The sequence below is a fragment of the Nannobrachium achirus genome (assembly GCF_963921795.1).
Source record: "Nannobrachium achirus genome assembly, chromosome: 13".
Taxonomy (NCBI): Eukaryota; Metazoa; Chordata; class Actinopteri; order Myctophiformes; family Myctophidae; genus Nannobrachium; species Nannobrachium achirus.
The window spans coordinates 37629899-37653229 of NC_137833.1; the positions used below are offsets into that span (position 1 = coordinate 37629899).

Sequence of the window (23331 nt, forward strand, 5' to 3'; positions counted from 1 at the left end):
CACACACACACACACACACACACATTTTCACATTTCACATTCACCTTAATGATTGGTTGATGACATAATTTATTTCACAAGGTTTCTTGTTACTTAGGGGAGGCCATCTATGAAATCTGCATCACACATTATACAATATTCATCTCTCTCTCAACTAAGGGGTCCTTGGCCTGAACACGTTGGACCCCTATGATCTAAATAACGAAATAAAGAATACAAAAGAAAACAGCAAACACTGCACTCACACAACGCTTGTTCTGTTCTGACAGACTGCGCTGTGAGGTGAAGGCAGGCGACTGCAGCAAAAGAATCGAGCTACTGTAAGCCCCGTTAACGTGCCATTATCTCTTTCCTTGGCTTGCACGTTTCTGCTGCTCACTGTCTCCATACATTCCCATCATAACCGTACATCTCACTCCTCATTAAAACCATGGCACCAGAGTCAGCTGAGGCAGCAGGGGTTTCATTCTAAGCCCACTGGACTGAGAGTGAGATCCTCCTGTAAACTCCCATTAGATGTTGAGAGGTAATTAAATGACCAGACTGACATGAGGCCATTAGTCACGCTCTTAATCTTAGTACCCAGCCCTTTATGTAACACTGGCATACACACATACTGTATACACACCATACACACATAATAGGGCCTTGTAGGGGAGCCTGAGCATCTTTTGTAGGGGTGCAACAGTTAATCAGACTAATCGATTATAACATGTGATCTATAATTGATTTGAATAAAATAAAAATATGATTTTGCGGGGACAAATTGAAAAATGGGAAAATAGCAGATCTACAAGCTCACAAAAGGTACAGTAAAGGTGGTTGCACACTGCTGCGTTTTTCGGGCCGAATATCGGAGTGAATTTCGGAGCATGCAAATAAAAATCAAACCTCGGTTCGAAGTGGAGCGGTGAATTTGAGCAGCTGTACCCTATGTGAGTGAGTGAGTGAGTGTAAACTGTGCCTGTGAGTGAGTGGTGAGTGTGCCTGGCCTGCACAAAACAGCGCCCCTCCTTTAACTAGTGTGTTGTGTGTGGCCACTCAAGGTATTGCCAGACTACGGACGGACGGACACAGCCAGCCAGCCAGCCACATACCCACGGATATACCTGTTCATTGGGAGCGCTTTCACCGCTCCAAAAAAATCAACCTCACGTTATGTCAATCACGTTTGCACACTGCCGCCCGTTTCGCGCACCACTCGGTCCCTTGCTCTCTCTATCTCTCTCTCTCTCCTTGCCCTGAAAAACGCATTTCGCAACGAAAAACGCAGCAGTGTGCAACCACCTTTAGTGATGTGTTTTTGTTAAAATAAGTGTTTAATAGCTCTATATTCTGATAGTGATCATTGCTATAGTAGTGTTTGTTCAGGAACAAGGGTCTCCCCTTAAATAGATAAATAGGTACTCTGTCCTCATTGAATGAAATTACCAAAGCACCATGTAGTGGTTAATCAGACTAATCAATTTAATACAAATAAAAATATATGTGTGTACGTTGTTGCTCAGAAATAGCCTAGTTCCAGACCCTGAATCGCTAGCCACACCCCTTAAAACTTTTGTTTTGGCGATAATGGAGTGAAACGAAATGTCAATTCAGGCCGAGTGTCAGGCTAGCTCAGAAAGATTACAGTGTTTAATCTGATATCAGTGGGGACAAGTTAAATTGAGTACACATGTAGTGACTATTCAGCTGTGTCCACTGAGATGGGGTCATCATGACTGCATTTCCTGTCTCTCAAAACACCTTATTTGTACCAGCTGTCTACAGTTGTGTCCCTGCACCTTCCTGTTTATGCACCTTGATTTGTGTCATTCAGTGAAGGTCTAATTGAGGACCAAAAGCAAGGCTTGTTGTAATATTGATATAGCTGGAATTCACAGGAATTCAGATGAAATGCTAAACAACACAGCACAGCATGATGCATGGATTACCTGCACAGTAGGCTATAGCATGGTGCCAGGCTGCCAGCCACCAATTCCTCTAATTGGTGACATCAGACCTACTTGCAAAACAGATTAATTTTGACAAACACACCAATACACACTCAAATGCCAAATTGCCTTTCAGTAGCAGCCCCACTTTCTGTATGAATGAATGAATGTCTATTGTACACAAAACAACATGCATGTTTTTATACACAGAAGCAGAAGTCGCCCTGCTGGCAAGCTGACACAAAAACATCTCTATCGGAGCTGGCAATTATAGATCATCCCCCTAGTGTCTCTATTTCCTTCTCCCATTCTCTCTCCCCTGCTTAAATGTCTCTGTTTCTTATTAGACTCTCTCTCCCCTTCTTTCGTTACTGTCTGATTGCAACTTGATGGAGACAGACAGAACAAGAACCCTTCAATCTGTAGGCCTAGATGAGAGAAAATGTATTCACTCTATGACCCATGAAAACTGATTTTGGCTAGGTTTTTACAAATCAAATCAAAAGTCTAAAACAAAACCCGGTTGAATTTGTTTTAGTCCTTTGACCCCCGCGCCAATGAATTTACAATGAATACGAAGCGTCTCCAGTGTGATATGCGAGCATGCTGTTCATGGTCACTCATAGGGATGGGTATCGTTCACCTTTTAATCGATACGATACCTTTTTCGATACCTGGGAATCGATACGATACCTTTTTCGATACCATTTTCGATACTTTTTATTTATTATTATAATTATTATTTGCCTTTTTCTATGGGTTATTTTATAGACGTTGGATCATTATCATAATAATAAACATTATAGGCTATTCTCGGCTATTTTCACAGTAACGAGTGTAGCCTACTAAAGCAGTCATTAAACTCTCAGTAGCCCAACTGTTACAGATGCGACCGGCAAGGGGTGCATTCAAAAGTATCGAAACAAGGTATCGTTCGTTTTTATGTGAACCGATACCGATAGTATCGACGTCATTGAATCGATACCATTAAAAGTATCGCCGACGATACCCAACCCTAGTCACTCAACTGTGCTGTGTTTCTGCGGTGCCACAGTAATAAAGAGGAGCAAGTAAATCCAATTTCAACAAAACGACTGCTTGTACACAAGCTCTTAATCAATATGCAGATCGATAGTATGCACTAATACATTTGCCCCGGCTTGTTATTTCTGTTTATTACAGTCACACTAAGGGGAAATGGTAGCCTGGGTACCAGCAGTGGATTGGCTTTGTCACTTTGCTTCTCAGTCTGGCCAGGCTCCTATCTCCAAGGGAGGCGGGACATAGAAAACAAGTGGAAACCACTCGTGGCTTCTGATTGGTCTGTGGTGCCGGGTGGGACAAATACACCAGTGTGTATCGGCTGGCTAATGACGTAGCTACCATAACCCTACTCTGATTTGTTGGAACAACATCCAATCAGCAACGATGTCGCCTACGTAACAGGTGACGTTCGGAAATACGAGTCAAATGGAGGTTTGCCAGACTGAGAAGCAAAGTGACAAAACCAGTCCACTGAATGTATCGTAGCAGGCTGGAACCCAGGCTAGGGAAACGGTACACATCTCACAGCACTGCAATGCCGCCATAGAAGGACACACTTCCTGCTATTTGCAAGAGGAAAGAAAACAACAAATTACTAAAGGGGCCGCACCAATAAAGATAACCTAAATGATAATGAAGTGATCAACCACATATGAACATTCTGTTAACATGTTGAATGTACTCTAACTGACATGTTGAACATGTAAATCCCTGTAAATCCGGATTGATTTTTATTGGTTGTCAGTGTGTCAACTCGCTCTGAAAGTGATCCCAAAGATATTGTTCCTCACTGTCGTTGTGTTATAACAATATAAAAAATATATATCTAACTATTAATTTAGCGAATGTCTGATACTAAACAGTGTCACCACAATGGTAACAGCCGCATGCTGAAACAATGCCCAAATTTGGAGATCAGCATGCTGACATCCTCCATGGTAACAGCCGCTTGCTGAAAGAATGCCCACATTTGGAGATGAGCATGCTGACATCACTGATACTAAACAGTGTCGCCACCATGGCTGTCTGTCTGCATGCTGACGTCATACTCTAACGCAATAGTACTGACATCACAGACTGATAAAACGGGTATTGCACAACTGGATGTCAATGGTGACTGTTCTGCCCAACAGGCACCGGTTTGGGTTCTCCAACATTACTTCTAAGACACCTGAGACATCCCTCATATACTGTGAGTCTGCTTACACACAGGCACAGGACATTCATAATTATCATTATAGTCATTGTACTCGAGTCAACAGCCCTATACACCTGGGGCCAGTTGCACCACCAGAACGTAAGTTCTGCCCTAAGTTAGGGAGTAAAGTCCTTACTAGAGGCTTAGTAACTACTAGTTAGTTTGTAACTAAGTGAGTTACTAACAGGTGTTGCACCACGACTGCTTAAGGCATAACGTAACTAGTAATGCGTAGACTGTTCCTAAAGTAATGCATAGTCGCATAAAATGACGTCATAGCTCCCGAATCCAATGAAAACGAACTGTTTCTAGTAAGGAAATAAAGCTTTTATCGTCTCTTGTCAACAGATACTCCATCTCTCCACTGGCATGTACACAACTCACTGATATGCGTGCACAGGGCGAGCGCATCCCTGCGCAGCGCACTGCCCTGCAAACGGATTGTATCACAAATTATATTGGCCTCATACATTTTCCCCCGTTGTGAAGTAACGCAGGGCAACGCATATTTGGAGACACGGGGGAAGAGAGCGCACCGTTCAATTCGCTGTTGTGCTGTATGCAGTGGTTGAAAAGTACTCAAATTACTTAAAAAAATATCAATCCTGCAATATAGAAATACTCTATTAATAGCAGACACATCGTTGTAGATCGGCTATTTTCAAATGGCCGAAATGTAGACCTATATAGGGCAATGTATGTTTTAAACAGATGGGTCGTTTCATTGTTGAATTAAATAGCCGAAATAATGCTGTCTGCCACGTTAGTAGTGAAGTTGCTCTACTCTCCCATAGAGATAGGTTACTTAGTAAAGACTTAGTGCTGCCCAAGGGGTGGTGTAAATATTTAGTTGTTACTTAGAGATACGTAAGAACAAATTTGTGTGGTGCAACACCTGACATTTTAGTAATGCGTAAGTCTTGACTTAGAAGCCATTTACGTTACAACTAGGCTACGTTATAACTTAGTAACAGCTGGTGCAACCCCGCCCAGGGCTCTTCAACAGGGGGTCCGGGACTCCTAGGGTGTCCTCAGAGTTACTACAGGGGGTCCTCCAAATCTTTGTGTGATAGAAAGGAAAAGCCAGATTCTTAACCAGATTCTGAGAACTGAGAGCCAAAAATAGCAGATTTACTAGCTCACAACTCCTTGCGCTGCGGCAAAGAGGTTTGGTGTAGAGGAGAGAAGTATTGACAGTTGAAGTGGTTAAATATCTGAAAACACAAATTGACATGAATCCAAAACACCCTAATGATTGTGCTGGCAAACAATGAAACGATATGGAATCTTTGACCAGGTTGTGGGGGTCCCTTCTCCATCTCTCTCAACTAAGGGGTCATTGGCCTGAAAACGTTGAAGACCCCTGCTATACACTGTTTCCTGAGACATGGAGTTCTCACGACGTGACTACCATAAGGGCGTTTCCCATCCCATGAGTGTGATAAGAGCAAAATGGTACATTTTGCATTGTTGTCATCTCTCCACAGGCGAAGATTAGGTTTCACCTGGGAACAAATACCCCTAAGATTGGTACCACTAAGAATCGAGACTGTATCGACATCCTCGTAAGCACAGCCAATGTAAAATAGCACTTGTGTATTGGCTGAAGAGTGAAGACAATGTGACACAAGCATGACACCAGCTTCACAGAGAGAAAATAAGGACACAGCGAACGAACCCCATAAACATTGCATAGGATTAATGGTCGTGTCAAGTCAAGCTGTCTGATGGGAGTGCAATTACAGAACGTGCGGCCACGGTGACAGCCCAGATGTAAATAATTGTCGGGTGGCTTGTCAGCTTTTAAGAGAACACGTCTTGCAGTGGTGGAATAAGTACTCACATGTTTGACTTATATACTGCAATGCAGAAATACTCTGTTACAGTAAAAGTCCGGAATTCACAATGTAGCCTACTTGAGCAAAAGTAGAAAAGTATTGGCATCAAAATATACTTAAAGTACCAAAAGTAAAAGTACTAAAATTTTTGAATATAGCAGATCTACAAGCTCACAACACGTCGCATCGCGAGCTTGTAGATCTGCTATTTTCAAATAGCCTATGTATAAAATAGGGTTGAAGTGGTTCATGTTGGTGTTAATATAATAATCCTTTATATCAGCAAAGTAACTAGTAACTAAAGTTTCCAAATAATTATAGTGGAGTAAAAGTACAATATTGGCCTATCAGATAGTAGTGGAGAAGTGGCGTAGTAGTAGTAAAAGTATTGGAAATTGGAAATACTCAAGTAAAGTACAAATACCTCATAATTGTAGATATTGTACATAATTGTACTTAAAGACAACTTTGTTTTTTTACAACAAGGGTTCATATTTTAGATTGTTTTCATTCGCTTCGTTTACCGCGCTAAAATGTGGGGCATGTGTACGCATGGGGGCATGCGTACAAGTGGCTAAATATGTCTTTTTAGACACAATAAGCCAGCAGTTTCTTTATTGCTATTTACAGTAACACGTCTAGCCCCCATAAGTCACATCCAACCATGAAAGGTTGCGTTGTATCTTGGGAATGGGCTTATGGCCCCAAACACTGAAATAAGAATCTCTAAAACAATAGAAAGAAGTAAATGATATAATTTTATCACTCATCTTTTATATTCTTTAATTACAATCTAAAATATGAACCCTTGTTGTAAAAAACTAAAGTTGTCCTTTAAGTACAGGACTTGAGTAAATGTGCTTAGTTACTTTCCACCACTGACTGACATGGTGGAAGGAGATCAGACCGCTACTGATCCCCACTGTACAGACGTGGTGCGGGTAGAGAGTAGAGACGAGAAGGAGAAAGTCAATCAAACAGGCAGGGGCGTCACAAGGGGGGGAAAAGTGGGACTGAGGTACTAGGGCCCAAGGTGGAGGGGCCTTAATTATTTTATACTTTTGCTATTGAAAAATAGCAGATATACAAGCTCACAGCGCGGCACTGAGTGCCGCACTGCGAGCTTGTAGATCTGCTGTTTTTGAAAAGTCATGAAAATGTGTGCAAATCTTTGAATATTTGTATTATTTGAGCGAAGATTTGTAACTCAAATTTTGCTTCTGGGGGGTCCCTGGAACTAAATGTTTTGAGATGGGGGTCCGTGGGCCAAATAAATATAATTTTGAGGGTCCTTCATGTGAAAAAGTTGACATAGAAATATAGGTTAAAAAGAAAAGTTTTGAAATATTCAAAGACTTGCACAAATTTTCACGATTTTTCAAAAATAGCAGATCTACAAGCTCGCTGTGAGCCTGTATATCTGCTATTTTTCAATAGTTAAAGCACAAAATAATGCGTAATAATGCGTTCATGTGGGCCCGCTGTGAATCCTTGTACCCAGCGCCCGGAATTTGGTGCGACACCCCTGCAAACAGGACGTTCAATCTGGTGTGGAGGAAGGAGGGAGGGCCCGAGGGGGCCGTCCTCCTGGTGCCAAGCTGAAGGAGGAGGCCTATGAAAATCAATGCCGTTTGAGAGCAGAACGCGGAATAAAATGTTCAGGGCCTTTGTGTAGAATCGAGTAGTCGTACAGGTGGGTTTCCGGAGCACCGTGGGACACATGAAACCTTCTTGAGGTATTATAAACTACTGTTGGGGGTCTTTTCCCCTGGCATTAAAGATTTGAATTCCACTGTCTTAGGAATGGGGACCAATAGATATAGTAGCTCATCGTATGTTTCTTTCTCGGAAGATACACAGATGTAAGCGCGTGCCCTCAAGTGCGCAGTCTGCGCACGCAGGCACACACACACACACACACACACACACACACACACACACACACACACACACACACACACACACACAGCTGGTTGGTGAGAGAAGATGTTTCTTGCTCATGCTAGTAGTTAGCTACTGTACGAGCTGTCAGAGCTGTTTTTGTCCTGCATGAAAAATTCAGTAGGCCTACTCTCTTCACTCTTGCAACATTCGCCCTACTTACTGTAGAGCACACAAAGACACAGACACACACACAGGGGCGTCACAAGGGGTAGGAAAGTGGGACTGAGTTACTAGGGCCCAAGGTGGTGGAGGGGCCTTAATTATTTTATACTTTAGCTATTGAAAAATAGCAGATATACAAGCTCACAGCGCGGCACTCTGTGCCGCGCTGCGAGCTTGTAGATCTGCTATTTTTGAAAAGTTGTGAAAATGTGTGAAAATCTTTGAATATATGTATTTTTAAGCAAACATTTCTAACTCAAATTTTGCTTCTGGGGGGTCCCTGGAACTAAATATTTTGAGATGGGGGTCCGTGGCCAAATACATATCATCTTGGGGGTCCTTGACATAGGTTTCTTGCACGCATTTTAACGATTTAAAAAAAATAGCAGATATACAAGCTCGCAGCGCGGCACTCGGTGCCGCGCTGTGAGCTTGTATATCTGCTATTTTTCAATAGTTAACATTCATGGGGGGCCCGCAGTGAATCCTTGTACCCAGGGCCCAGAATTTGGTGTGACGCCCCTGCACACACACACACGCCACAACATTAATCAATGCACAGTCGCACACACGTGAGCATGAATGCATGAAGAAACATACACTGTACAGTGCACAGTGATACACTGCATGATATTCAGCAGCCTCCCATTGTTTATGTATGAGTATGAGTGAGCAGAAGCCAACCAAGGGTTGTACGCACAGTACATAGCAGGTAATTAGGTTGACCCGCCTCCCTTATCTATCAACTTTTATTGATAAGTTGAGGCAGCCTTGAAGTGTCTGTTGTTGTTAATCTCCTTCTATCCCCATTTGTCTGCATTTCACTTGGGGACTGGCGTTGAGCGGTTACGTTTTCAATGTCACCAGAGAATTGTTAATGAATTGGGTTATCGTGCTGGCTGACGTGAATTTCCTAATGTAAGTCTTTGAATGCTACTTCCTGTATATGTGAGTGTGTGTGCATGCATGCTTGCGTGCGTGCGTGCGTGCGTGCGTGCGTGCGTGCGTGCGTGTGTGTGTGTGTGTGCGCGTGTTAGTGTACTATTATACGTATGTGTGCTCACACCGCACATCTCCCGAGTAATCAGGTCAACACCTTAACCCCCCATCCATTTTCATTAGACGTGAATGACGGGAGTGGTTGGAGAACAGACTGAAGGGAGAGAGAGCGAGAGAAAGAAAGAAAGAAAGAAAGAGGGAGAGGGAGGGAGGGAGGATATGGAGAGATGCTCCCAACAGGCAGACTGTTAAACCACACCACACTGTCTCCCTCTGTTCATATTACATAAGCTGAGTATTAGCCTTTTACTAGTGCTTCTTAGAATAGTCAGCGGGGACGGGATGACCGATTGTCTGATTTCAACCTGTGGACGTTGTCGGGTGGAGACATTGTATGTCCAAAACCGTCCTTTTTTGTTATTATTTTAAAAACAATTTAAAATTGTGAGACACTTTTTTATGACGAAGTAGGGCTTTAATTTACAGCATACACATTTGAAACGTGGAGATACGAGGATTCTGCTTGACAGTGATTCCATGATGTACCTTCTCTGTCAAAGATGGTGAGCATTATAGGTGACAAAACGATACCTTTCCATCTGGCATCCTGATTTTGGCCATGAAATTACAGGGGAAAGGTTACATAGTCAACCAGGCTAGATCATTAGAAACAATTTACAGTTACAATTTAGGCACTTAGCAGACGCTCTTAATCCAGAGCGATTTACTACCAGTAAGACTCCCTAATCGGGAGATAAGCGACCGTCAGGTCGCAGCGTGATTCTAGGGTAAAATGTGTAAGAGCAGTGTCCAAAAATGTGTTTTAAAAAATCGGCCAGATGGTGGCGCTATATGGGACAGATCTATGTTGATGACATGAGTGTAGACATACTGTGTACCGATTTGCGTGATTTTAGGGCAACATCTGTAGGAGCAGTGTCCAAAAATGTGTTTGAAAAAATCGGCCTGATGGTGGCGCTATATGGGACAGATCCATGTTGATGACATGAGTGTAGACATACTGTGTAGCGATTTGCGCGATTTTAGGGCAAAATCTGTAGGAGCTGTGTCCAAAAATTTGTTGGGCCTGATGGTGGCGCTATATGGGACAGATTCATGTTGATGACATTAGTGTAGACATACTGTGTACCGATTTGCGTGATTTTAGGGCGAAATCTGTAGGAGCAGTGTCCAAAAATGTGTTGGGCCTGATGTTGGCGCTATATGGGACAGATCCATGTTGATGACATGAGTGTAGACATACTGTGTACCGATTTGCGTGATTTTAGGTCAAAATCTGTAGGAGCAGTGTCCAAAAATGTGTTTGAAAAAATCGGCCTGATGGTGGCGCTATATGGGACAGATCCATGTTGATGACATGAGTGTAGACATACTGTGTACCGATTTGCGTGATTTTAGGGCAAAATCTGTAGGAGCAGTGTCCAAAAATGTGTTGGGCCTGATGGTGGCGCTATATGGGAGAGATTCATGTTGATGGCTCTTTTGGTGCCGCCGAGGTGGACGCGTGGGTACCAGCCCCGGCTCTCCCGGTCGCTCCTAGCCCGAGTTACGGCATTTGGTCATTTTTGCACTTTTTGGGGGGTCCCTGGGGGTCCCTGGAGCTCTGGGGGTCCCTGGGGGGAGGGGTGGAGGTTGTGGATTGGCAGGCAAGGAGTGTATGTGCAAAGTTTGGCATGTATTGGGGCAACGGTGGCGGAGATATGAGTTGGGGAAAAGTGGGACATGACGGACAGACTGACTGACTGACAGACAGCCGGTGGAGGTTTTGGCAGTAACTGCGACCTGACGGTCGCAATAAGCAAGGTAATACGTCAAAACGTCAACATCAAATGTATAGAAAGAGTAATCTAAGAAAAATTTAGGTAGACCAAGCACCTATTCAATAAAAAAAGTTATAAAATATAATAAAAAAAAAAAAACATATAAATAATGCTAGAGGCAAAAAAACACACCCAGTGTGAGTGAGCGGTGCCTTAAGCCCCTATCAGAGTCGGTACCGCGGTGAAGAGCTATCCACCGCGGTGTAGCCTTTTTGAGTCATAAAACTGACAGACAGATAGGCTCTTCACCCCGTTCACTGATTGGTCGATCTAGACCAGTCAGTCACGGTGAATAGGACTTCACTGTGACTGACTATGATGGCCTTCACTTATTTTCTGACTTGAGGTGGAAAGCTTTCCACCTAAAATTTGCGGTGGATAGCTCTTCACCTTGGACTCTGATAGGGGCTTTAGGCTGCTCAACAGCGCCACTTGATGGTAGGTCACCAAGCGGTATTGCAGCTGTTGAGGCTGTACTTCATACATAATTATGGACAGACATATGGACAGACATACACACTCGGTCAAATGTTGGAGTGGTAAGCACCGCTCAAAAGAAGGGTTACAAGAATTTGTTTCGCCATCTGCAGTGAATATTTACATATACCGGTACGTATATATACATTTTCAAACCAGAAAGGTGAAATTCACCCTTTGTTAGCCTTCTGGTTGGTCCCTGACTGACCAACCAGCAGGCTCTATCTACCTTGCCCCGCCCTGGTTCCGCCTTTTTTATGTTGAATTTGCTAAAACATAGTTTTTGGAGAAATAAAAACATTTAAAAACATGCTGAGTCACTATACTGCCACTGAGCAGCTCCATTATACTGAAACCAAGTTAGAAATTAGAATTGAACACACAGAATAACAATACGAAGCAACTGAATTAAAATGGTAGTGGATGGAGTGTCCCACTGAGTGTCCCACCAAGACACAGCAACCAATGGGTGTGAAGAGGGGCAGGACAACGGGCGGGACTTGACAAAGGGTGAATTATGGGAAATTGTGTGACGCGAGTCGTGAGGAATCCACTGGGAAATTAATTCTGATACTCAATGACCATACATGAAGCTAGTAAACATTTTTTAGGTTTTTAGAAAAGTTTTTACTGATTAGGTAGGTACATGGTCCCCCAAATCTTTGTGTGATAGAAACTTTTTTTCTCTGTTTTTATATTAACCATTTCAACCCTACCGTCCATATTCTGAGAACTTTAGCCAAAAATAGCAGATCTACAAGCTCACACTCTGCAAAGAGCTTAGATGTAGACTAGAGGGGGAAAAGAGCAGACTAATTACAGAGTGAAAGGTCAAGTGTTTTAAGTATGGACGTTTCAAGTGGTTAAATATCTGAAAACACAAATTGACATGATTCCAAAATTTGTATCTTCTTGAGCTAGGGCTTAAGTGGTTAAACAGTGATGCGTCACATTCCACAATGCATTACCGCGCAGCGTAATATACAGTGTATATATTTAGGCACATCTCTTCCAAGAATGTGTCTCATCTTGGTGCGGGCTGATCGATGCTGCCAAGTCATCTCCATCTCAGCCAGCATTTGTGGCACCCATTCACTCTGGCGCTATCCACTCGGCTCCACGGATCCACAGAGCACTTTTCCAATTTGAGTTAAATCCATTGGAAAGGAAAAAAGGGGGGCATTTCCACTGTGACTGACTTTGCCAACCTCTTTCGCTCTGAAGTGTATCTGGGTCAGGCCGCGGAGGCGAGCCGTGACCATATGTGGTGGTCCGAGAGGTGAGATGGGGAGGAAGGGGACAAATTAGATGAGAAGAGCAGGAGAGGGTAATTTATCTGAATTAGGAAATGAACTCCTATTTGTTTTCGTTGTTGTTGGTATATCGTCGTTGTCGGGCAGAAACCTCGTATCTCCAAGTTTCAAATGTGTACGTTCTTTGGCAAAGTAAAGCCCTGCTTCATCGTACAAGGCCGTCGCACAAAAGTAGTGAAAACAGCAGATCTACAAGCACACAACGCCTCGCGAGACAACGACGATATACAACACATTAAATAGTAATGAAAGTAAACCATGAGTAAAATATGGGCAGCCATGGCTGAATGGGTAGAGAGGTCCCCTGGGAGACAGAAGGTCCCCCGGTTGGCCTGACCCACGTATCGAAGTGTTCCTGAGCAAGAACAAACTGGTCCCCATGGGCGCTGGATTAATGGCACTGTTCCTAATAGTTAGGATGGGTTAAATGCAGAGAACAAGATTCACGTATGTACTGTGCCAAAAGATACAAATGAGTGGGGACCATATTATTGTCTTGTCCCCTAGTGCAGGGGTCTTCAATGTTTTCAGGCCAAGGACCCCTTAGTTGAGAGAGAGATGAAGCAGGGAGCCCCACTACCTTTTCATAGATTCCATATAGTCTCATCGTTTGACAGCACAGTCATCAGTGTATTTTGGATTCATGTCAATGTGTGTTTTCAGATATTTAACCACTTGAACAGTCATTACCTAATAAACTTTTTTTTACCAAATAAACTTGACCTTTTACTCTGTACTTAGTCTGCTCTTTTACCCCTCTACATCGAACCTCTTTGCCGAAAATAGCCGATCTACAAGCTCACAACGCCTCGCAGCGCGAGGCGTTGTGAGCAACAGTTAGCAACAGTTCTCAGAATATGGACACTAGGGTTCAGGTTGTTAATATAAAAGGATTGGAAGATTTGGAGGACCCCCTGTAGTAACTCTGAGGACCCCCTAGGGGTCCCGGACCCCCTGTTGAAGACCCCTGCCCTAGTGGGCTGGAGGTCCGGAGGAGAGACATCCATCCATCTAATTCTGTCTGTGGCAGCAGCCAATCAAACAGAGGTTAAATGTTGTTGTTTTTGAACCAATCACGTCGCTTATACAGAGTCATGTGAGGGGGTTGGCGAGGGGCCTCTTACCTCTTACTCCATCTACCACTTTGGCTTCGCCCCATAGCGATTGTGATTGGATGCTTCACTTCATAAGATAATTATAGTACCGCCCAGAGGCGAGTGTGTGGCATGCAAATAGAGCAAAATGTTATTCACAGAAACAGGAACACACACTGATAACTCAGAGAAAAAAGAAGAAACATAATAAATCTGGATTATAAAAAATGACAGTCATTGCAATACAATGGAGGTTCCTTCTATGGTAAACTAGCTGCTACAAGATTTACTATGTTCTTTTTTTTTTACTCATTGCCACTGATGAGTTACAGTGTTTTGACGCCCCTGATTGGTGTATAGAATCCAAGCCACTGTGGACAAACCATGTTGCGTATGCATATAGCCCTTATTACCAGTCACGGTGGATAAAAAGCTGCACATTTAACCCTATAGTGTCTCTATTCTGGGCATGTCATAAAAGGTGAAAATTTGGCCAAAATTGGCAAACATCTAAGCTCAAAACACATCACGTTGCGAAGGGTTTTGAGCTGGTAGATTGAGCCGTTTAAAATGTTCTCTTTCTCTATAGGGTTTGGTTAACAAGATAATTGTATTAATATATGTATATGTATGCACTACAGCATGTGTATGCACAGTAGTATGTCTATTGACATGTATAAGCTATGCATGTACTGTATATTATACTGTATACATTTCTACCAATTTGCATGCTCAGATCTCAAATCCATCTGCGATCGAAAAAGAGGCATTTTCAGAATCAATAGCAGGGGGAAGGAGAGATCAAAATGTAATTGAATGCCTGGAAACACCACACGTCAATATGGATGCTCTTGTACAGAACGGGTCTTCCTGCCTGGTTATTTTCTGATATGGGATCACATCCAAACCTAATCAAATAAGCGATGTGATACCATATCCCCTTCAAGCGATACCAAATACAGTAACTCTACGTTATGAGGGCTACCCCCATCCTGCACGCACGCACGCACGCACGCACGCACGCACGCACGCACGCACGCACGCACACACACACACACACACACTTTTGGATTACATCTAATTCATGAAGCATATCAAATTACTTAAGATTATGATGAAGAAACAGCAGCCATTACTTTCTGCTACAGACAAAGAGAAAATGCACCTTGCCATGCACTGATGGTCATATTGCTTAAGATTGTATGTGTACGGTAAAGCGGCAGGAAATGTTAAGCGCATTGGTTTCCTGGTTAGCAGAGGTTATCGCAGATGGAATGAAAAATACAAAAATGTAATCTGCACCAGTTTCCTGCACAAGCACAAAGGAGAAGATTATCACTTTGAAGCCCCAAGATATTACATGGCCAACCTGAAGTTATTGCTGTTACATGTAGCATACAGTACTAGGGCATTAACGACTTGTGATGAGTCGACTCGACTCAGAAAAAAGTTGAGTTGAAGTCGACTTTATCGTTTGATGACGTCATCACATCACCCACAACCCCCCAATTATTTTGGGGGGTCCCCAGATGATTAACTTAAATCAACTTAAATCATGTGAAACATTGTTTTTTCACTCAACTGTAAACAAACCAACATAAAGTTTAAGTGTATGAGGGTATCTTCCCCAAGTGCCAATTTAAGACTTTAATACCTTTAAAATTACAAATTAAACATTGTCCAAATTGTCAAATATATAGAGGCAGAAACTGTGAAAATCTACATGTGAGCATGTAGAGCTTTTTTTCTATTTTATTTTTTTACTTTTGACTTTCTGGTGGGAGCCGACTTGTGTAATGAAGTCGACTTAGTCGTATACAGTACATCCAGATACTGCTGCCCTGATTTTTATTCTTTAGATTACAGTACAGTATAGAAAAAGACATTTGGAGGCATAGTGAGCTATAATCTGGAGGGCGATGTTATTAGAGGAAGCTGATATTATCCAGGACATCTGAATTAGGGCTCTGCTTTGATGTACGAACATTCGTCACATATGATACCACCTCAGGTTTATAGTGAAATTAAATGGAAGTTGCTTACGTTGTAGGTAGTAGCACTATCAGCACTGCTGTTTTCACAATGCCATGTTTATTTTTTTTTGTTTTTACACATTAAATTGTCCTCTCACATTATAGACATATTCCAAATGTCAATATCACGCACGCACGCACGCACGTACGCACGCACGCACGTACGCACGCACGCACGCACGCACACACACACACACACACACACACACACACACACACACACACACACACACACAGCCTGAAAGATCTAACAGTAAAGACATACTGTGCACTGGGTTCAGGCAGTATAATAAGCATTCTTCAAAACCCTGTAACTCATTTTGCATCCATTAATGTCAAATGGTTAAAACCTCATCCTGCATCATACTGGAACTAGCATTCGGGGTGTGTGTGCGTGCGCGTGTGTGTGTGTGTGTGTGTGTGTGTGTGTGTGTGTGTGTGTGTGTGTGTGTGTGTGTGTGTGTGTGTGTGTGTGTGTGTGTGTGTGTGTGTGTGTGTGTGTGTGTGTGTGTGTGTGTGTGTGTGTGTGTGTGGAAAGGGGCATTTCATGCATGTTATAATGCACATATTGCTTATTTTTTCCACAACGCTCACATTGCATTGCATTGCACTGTATGGTACATGAGGAGACTTTTTTTCTATCGATTATTTTGTCGCATTCCGAAGCCAATAATTAGGAAACTCTGTGTAGGCCCATTGATTCCAGATCCGGAATCAATGGGTGTAAATGTATTATAATCAAAATATTGGCTTAGGAATGCGCCAAAATGTCATTTTGGGGGTGAACTACTCCTTTAAGTCATACACTTTTAAACCATTATTGCAATATTGCATTCAATTTGCCAGTGTGTCCTGTGATACTGCAGACTTATCTGTGACACAGAATCGGAGCCTAAACCCTTCAAGGGCATAACAAGATACTATACAACACCAGACAATCCACGGAAATCCATACAATTAACATGCTGACATAGTGAAGCACTAAATGCCACAAGGAGGAGGCTGGGGAGGCAGAGAGAGTTTGATCACTGACAAGCTACACAAGAGGTGCTGTGACCTATGCTGCTGAGCGTCTAGTATGGTCATGTTCTGCTTAAGAAAGACCGCCTAGAATGAGTGTGTATGTGCTATAGCAAATGATTTTATAACGGTGACTGAATGTGGGGAGCAGCCTGAATGCCGTGACTGCCTGAACTATCACGTTGCTCGATTTTACGCACCTCTCGTCTTTAAGGACAACAAACACATTGGCTATTTTCAGATTGATGAAATACATAGAGGATTTGACCCCAAAGATGACTGATTGATTTACTTACCTTTCTGTACACTATCATGTTGGGTGACTCGTCAGCTACCCCGTTGGTCCCCTGTCCAACACTGTTGGTCTGTGCCATGATCCAGAGGTCTAATCTGCTGCAGCAAATATCAGGTGCTCCTATCATGGACAGTAGGGACATTTCCAAAGGTCAGATAAATAATATAACTTTAACATGAATTGCCCCAATTTTGCCAGGAAGTTAGCCTGGTGGCAAACAGGGCCGTCTCTAGGATTCTGGTGGCCCTAAGAAACTTTTTTTTTCGTGGCTCCATCCCACAAAACAATTCCAGTGCAACCACCAAATTGAACATGCACGCACGCACGTCTCTCTCACACACACACGCACATGCACACGCACACGCACACACACACACACACACACACACACACACACACACACACACCAGTGGACAAGTGAATTCAAAACAAACTCTCTAACAACAAACTCAAGCTATAGGATACTGTAATACTATAGGTAGCTGTCATCATTAAATGATGACAGCTACATATAGTATTATTTTGATCAACAAACAAACATGGATGATCCATGTGGCAGAGATAGCTCTAAAAGTGAAATCTTACAGGCTCATTAACCACACAACAGATGCCATTGTATCCAAATATGTCCAAATAATATTATACTGTATTAGAATCTACAAAAATACAATTTATCATAGCTACAAAGCAATTTGGACATCGTTATGTATTAAAATAACCAATCAAAATAAATCAGTTAGACTCAATATTACATTCATTACTTTATAACCAGCTCGCCAGTTAAAATAATATTGAGGCTATGTTCAGATTAACCGGAAGAAAACATTAGTAGGTATAGCTAACTACAAGCAAAGCTACTTTACAATGAATGAGGTAAACAGCGGCCGGCCCCGTTGGCAAAGAAGATCAACACTCAACACATTTGACATTTCAATGCTGCATGGACATGCCATGTTCCAGTCCGTGCACACATGTTCACACATCTGACAAGGTCTGTGCAAGGACATATTTAAAAAAAGGTGCAAAAAGGGGGCTGGCACACCAAATGGATACAGGCACCTTGTCGGAGCCAGTTAATCACAATGAATGAATTACACACAGAATAGTCTATGGAGGGATTTTGACTGTTGTTTTAATATTGGCTATTGTACAAGCAATGGACGTTACAAAGTGTATGAGATATGTTGTTCTTCCATTTTCTCAGTTGGATTACACATGTCAAAATACTGTCTGTTAAATCCAGAGCTACAGGGTCATCTCCTTGGATCAGTGAGAAAAAAAAGAGAATGTACTGTAGGAGGGCTGAATGTAGACACAGGGCTTCAGTTTCACTAATAGGCTACTACCAACCGGTCTTAATGGACTCTTACAAGTAATGCGCCATAAGGGCAAGGAGCGACCGTCAGGTCAGTTTCACGGACCACTGTGTGTCTCTGTATGTGTGTGTGTGTGTGTGTGTGTGTGTGTGTGTGTGTGTGTGTGTGTGTGTGTGTGAGAGCTAAGTATTTTTCTGTTCTAATTTGTTCCAATAAATATACAGTAGTCCTAGATTTTAATTGAACACTGTTGACTGTCTCTTATACAGTACTTTCCTGACCGTGGCCAGGGTCTGCCAGGGGTGTGTACTTGGCCCCCTTTTCCCCCCCGTCTACTGAAATCTCTTCACCGAAAATAGCCGATCTACAAGCTCACAACAGTCTCCAAGCGTTCAACTATTATGCCAAGCTCAGAATAGAGTTGTGGTTAAATCCTGTCCATTTTAATGTGAATAAATCTTCAAGTGAATATGTCTTCAGTGTTTTATCCTTTTTTGCTTTAGGCTGAAGGGAGCTCATTCACTGATGTACTTTGCTCTAACCATACAACTTTAAGCCAGTTATCAAGGATATTGTGTCTCAAATGAAACCTTCTTCTTGATATTATACCCTCCACATTTCATGCATAATTATGTGTTGGAAAAGGTTGTCCCTTACTTATTTCCCATATACAGTAGCTCCCTATCTGTCTCTGATTACTTTGTGTTCAGCCTCTTCTCAAGGACTTGACCTATCTGGGCAATTTCTGAATTGTCACTCTTTTTTATATTGAAAAGACAATCTCATTACAACTTCTGCCAGCTGGGAAAGACAATATTACCTATTTGGAAAAAGTAAACACATATTCCAAATGTCAATATCTCTCTCACACACACACAAACACGCACGCACGCAAAGCAGCATCCAATTTTGATTCAGTACAAGTGGCACTATAAAAAAATCTACTGATGTACACTTGCTTATATACGGTAATGTATCACATTCCGTCAGGGTTTTGTCAACACCTCAGTACAGAGACTGCATATTAGTCACAAACAATCTCTTAATGAATACTGACGCCGGTGATGTGTCCATCATTACAACAGTGGGTTGACATATCTGGGACTGTTTTTGCAATGGTTTACATCATATTTGAACAATCATCTTCAATAGCCAATAGGCAGACATCTCCTTCCATTGTTATGCAGATGATACATAATATCTTCAACAACCCTTTACTGTAGTATATAATTTCCTTTTTTTCCTTATTATTATCATTTTTTTTTTTGCTAGCCTACTAAACCCAGTCTGAGGTCCGCAGGCAGAATCGGAACCAGCTGGTTATTTATGAGTAGTGCCTTTGCTGTTGGGGCTCCTAGACTCTGGAACAGTACTTTATAGTTTGTATAGTGGTAAACTTGTGTTTTTATTTAGTTGTAAAGCACTTTGTAACTTTGTTCGATATTAATTGTTTTATAAATAGTTATCATTATCAGATTATTGTTATTATTAACATCATTATTATTAACATCATCATTATTATCATAGAGGATTCAAAAACAAGCTTGATTTCCATGGCACCAACTAACTGAGGGGTAGAGGTCTTGACAAGGCAAGGTGACCAGACACTAAAATACCTCAACATGAACATACAACCCCTCCAGCAGACACACGCTCATCCGGAATTGCAGTGCAGAAGACCATGCATTCAGTTGAAAATGCACACAGTCAAAGACGCTGGAAGTAAGGTGGATTATGTTAGCCTATATACGGTAGATATCATCCTGTCTTCACTTCACGCCACCACACGACATTCTCACAAGCATTATTGTACAACACTGAATAGCCCCTACTACTCTACATGCAGCAAAGTCATCTCACCTTCCCGCGTTCTCGAGCCTTTACACACGTTGTTTTTTCAGCCGCACGGCTCTGTCATTTCAGCACCTTGGACAGCTGCGGTAGCAAAACGCCTGCACTCGTAGTAGCCCTGATCAATCTCTACCGTCTATCGCCAGCATGCAACACCACAGCAATGTCGTTCATTAATGATTTACCTGGGAAATAAATGCCCGCAGCCCACGATCGGGCTCCCGATTCCTTGCAGAACTGGTGTGTGTGCCTTGCGTGCGCTACGTCAACTGGCAGACATAGGAATGTGAGGTTTAAGTCATTTGCAACGACAAGAAGCAAAGCATTCGATGCAGACTTGGTACTGCTCTCTCCTCCTCCTCCTCCTCCTCCTCCTCCTCCTCTTAAAATGATGCTCAAAAGCTCGGGAGCGCGGCACTCGGAGCTGTGAACGCGCAAAGAATAAGCTACGATCAGTGGTGTAAAGTAACGAAGTAGGTTACTGCTGTAAAGTAGGCCTACAATTGGGGTAGGCTATTTGTACTTTAGTATTACAATTTAGAATACTTTTACTTCTACTCCACTACATCTCCGATCCAATCCAAATATTGTACTTTTAGTCCACTACATTTTGAAAACTTTAGTTACTATTTACTTTGGTTTCTTACATATAGGCTACAATAACCACTTCTTCAACCCATACATTTTAGTCTTTGAAAATAGCCGATCTACAAGCACACAATGTGTGCAATGCAAGGCATTGTGAGCTTGTAGAACTGCTATTTTCAAAAGATTTATAGGCCTGCGCATTACATGTATTGACCCAAATGTAGGCTAACAACATAATTGATTGCTTATGAAAGTTGGCCTATGCTCTGGCTAGTAGGCCACATTTATGCCAGAAGTGCAGCAACACGTGGGGTCGGCTTGGAAAACACCCGTAGGAACTAGGAAGTGTTCAAATAGGCATATTATATGCCTATCAATATTCTGTTACTGCATTTTCTATTTCTCCCCTCAAAAGTTTTCGAAAACATTCTTAAGTGTACTGCTGTTTAGCTGTATTATAGGCCTACCTACGTCATTGTGTGTTTATTGATTGATTGATTGATTGATTGATTGATTGATTGATTGATTGAAGAATTTATTAGAAGTTTGCAATAGAAAAAAGTAGTTTCATGAAAGTACAAATCACTGGTACAAGGTCAACTAAAAGGAGATCCTAGAAAGCCAAGGCTTATTTCCACACTTTAAGTATCTCATATAACATTGAAAGACAGACGGATAGAACATAGTACTTTATCTAGGATAATATCAATTTCAAAAGCAGAAAAAGCATAACATCAAATACAAAGGCAATAAAAAAGGGTGGGGGGGGCATGGGGGCTTAGTCTATTTACAAGTCACGGGTAGCAGCCGCCTGAAGGTGACTTTTCATACTGATTTTGAAGGAGGAGCTATGATTTGCTCTCCTTAAAGCTATACTGTGTAAGTTGCTCAACTTGTGATCAGTAGCTCTATAGCAAACCTTGGTCGCGTCCGCGTCTTTCGGCCGTTTTTCGGTTCTCTCACCCCCGCGTCTGCCTCCACCTCGCCGAGATCTATCTTTTGAGGGGTCCCTGGTTCCTGTGCATTCAGCCATTCCGGAGATACACTCCTTCACCCATGCTTCAATAGCTCACCGCGCACCCGAGTATAGAGAGACACACGGGAGACTACAAATATGGCCGCCCTAGCGACCCCACTCCAAGATGCGCTGTGATTGGCCGGCAGTGTATAACCCTCGCTGTGATTGGCCGGTAGTATGATGACGTCATTTTGCCGCGAAATTCTCCCCCCCTCACGGCTCATAGAAAACATATAAAGAGAAGGCTTTTGAAGCTGAAAATAACGGAGTGGGGGTTCTAAAACTTTAGCGATTTAACAGTTAGGACCATTTTAAGATTTGTTTTATAAAAAAAGTTACATGGTATAACTTTAAGTCTTGTGGGAGGGAGTTCCACATGTTGATGGTATAGCAGGAGAACGAGTTAGAGCCTTGTTTAGTGTTAAATCTACTTTGATGATGATTAGTGGAGCTGCCTCTGGTGTTGTGATCATGAACATCCTTGACCTTTAAGAAGTAGTTTGTCAGGTACATGGGTATCTTGGAGGTGTAGTGTATCTTGTACACCAGGCCCATTGCAAGATGCTGTACTCTGTCAGCTACTTTGAGCCACCCCACGCTTTTATGGTGATGATCGGTAAGGTGGGCCTGAGGAGGAAGACCAAGCACGACCCTAATTAGTTTGTTCTGGGCTGTTTGGAGCTTTGACAAGGACTCCGTAATCAATGAGGGGCCCAATAAGAGCACCTCCTAGTGTCTTTCGAGATTTAATGTTGATCAGCGGGGCAACCCTTTGCAAGAAACAAATTTGTTGGTTGACTTTATTGATTACCTTGGTAGTCATTTTTTCACTGGATAGGTTAGCCTCGAGGATGCAACCCTGGTAGCAGATGTGTTTTTTTTTCTTTCTATCACAGTGTCACCTACTTTAATTGTGAAGTTCTCAACTTGGCTAAGTTTCTGACTATATCCAAAGAGGATACATTCAGTTTTACCTATGGTGAATTGCAGGGGCGTCACACCAAATTCTGGGCCCTGGGTACAAGGATTCACTGCGGGCCCCCCATGAATGTTAACTATTGAAAAATAGCAGATATACAAGCTCACAGCTCACTGCGAGCTTGTAGATCTGCTATTTTTGAAAAATCGTGAAAATGTGTGCCAAGAAACCTATGTTTCCATGTCAGTGATGCTCAAACTTTTTCATGTGAATGACCCCCTATCTCAAAATATTTAGTTCCAGGGACCCCCCAGAAGCAAAATTTGAGTTACAAATGTTCACTTAAGGGGAGACATGGCAGGTGAAAACATGTAAAAAATCAAAATGTAAAAAAATGAGATTTTTTACTATTTTGCTTCCTAAACATGCCTTCTTTCAAACAAATGC

The 23331-nt window shown here is 42.3% G+C and overlaps 1 protein-coding gene across 1 annotated transcript in view; it reads right to left on the reverse strand.

The window, feature by feature from the left end:
* Positions 1-17307, reverse strand: part of LOC308296421 (regulator of G-protein signaling 7) — a gene marked incomplete at its 3' end in the record, with an annotated part of 114800 nt that extends 97493 nt beyond the window's left edge. The window contains exon 1 of the mRNA XM_080739707.1: positions 17194-17307. Within this exon, the coding sequence (XP_080595833.1) occupies positions 17194-17271 (78 nt within the window). The 5' untranslated portion in view covers positions 17272-17307. The remainder of the gene's footprint in view (positions 1-17193) is intronic.
* Between the last annotated feature and the right edge of the window lie 6024 nt (positions 17308-23331).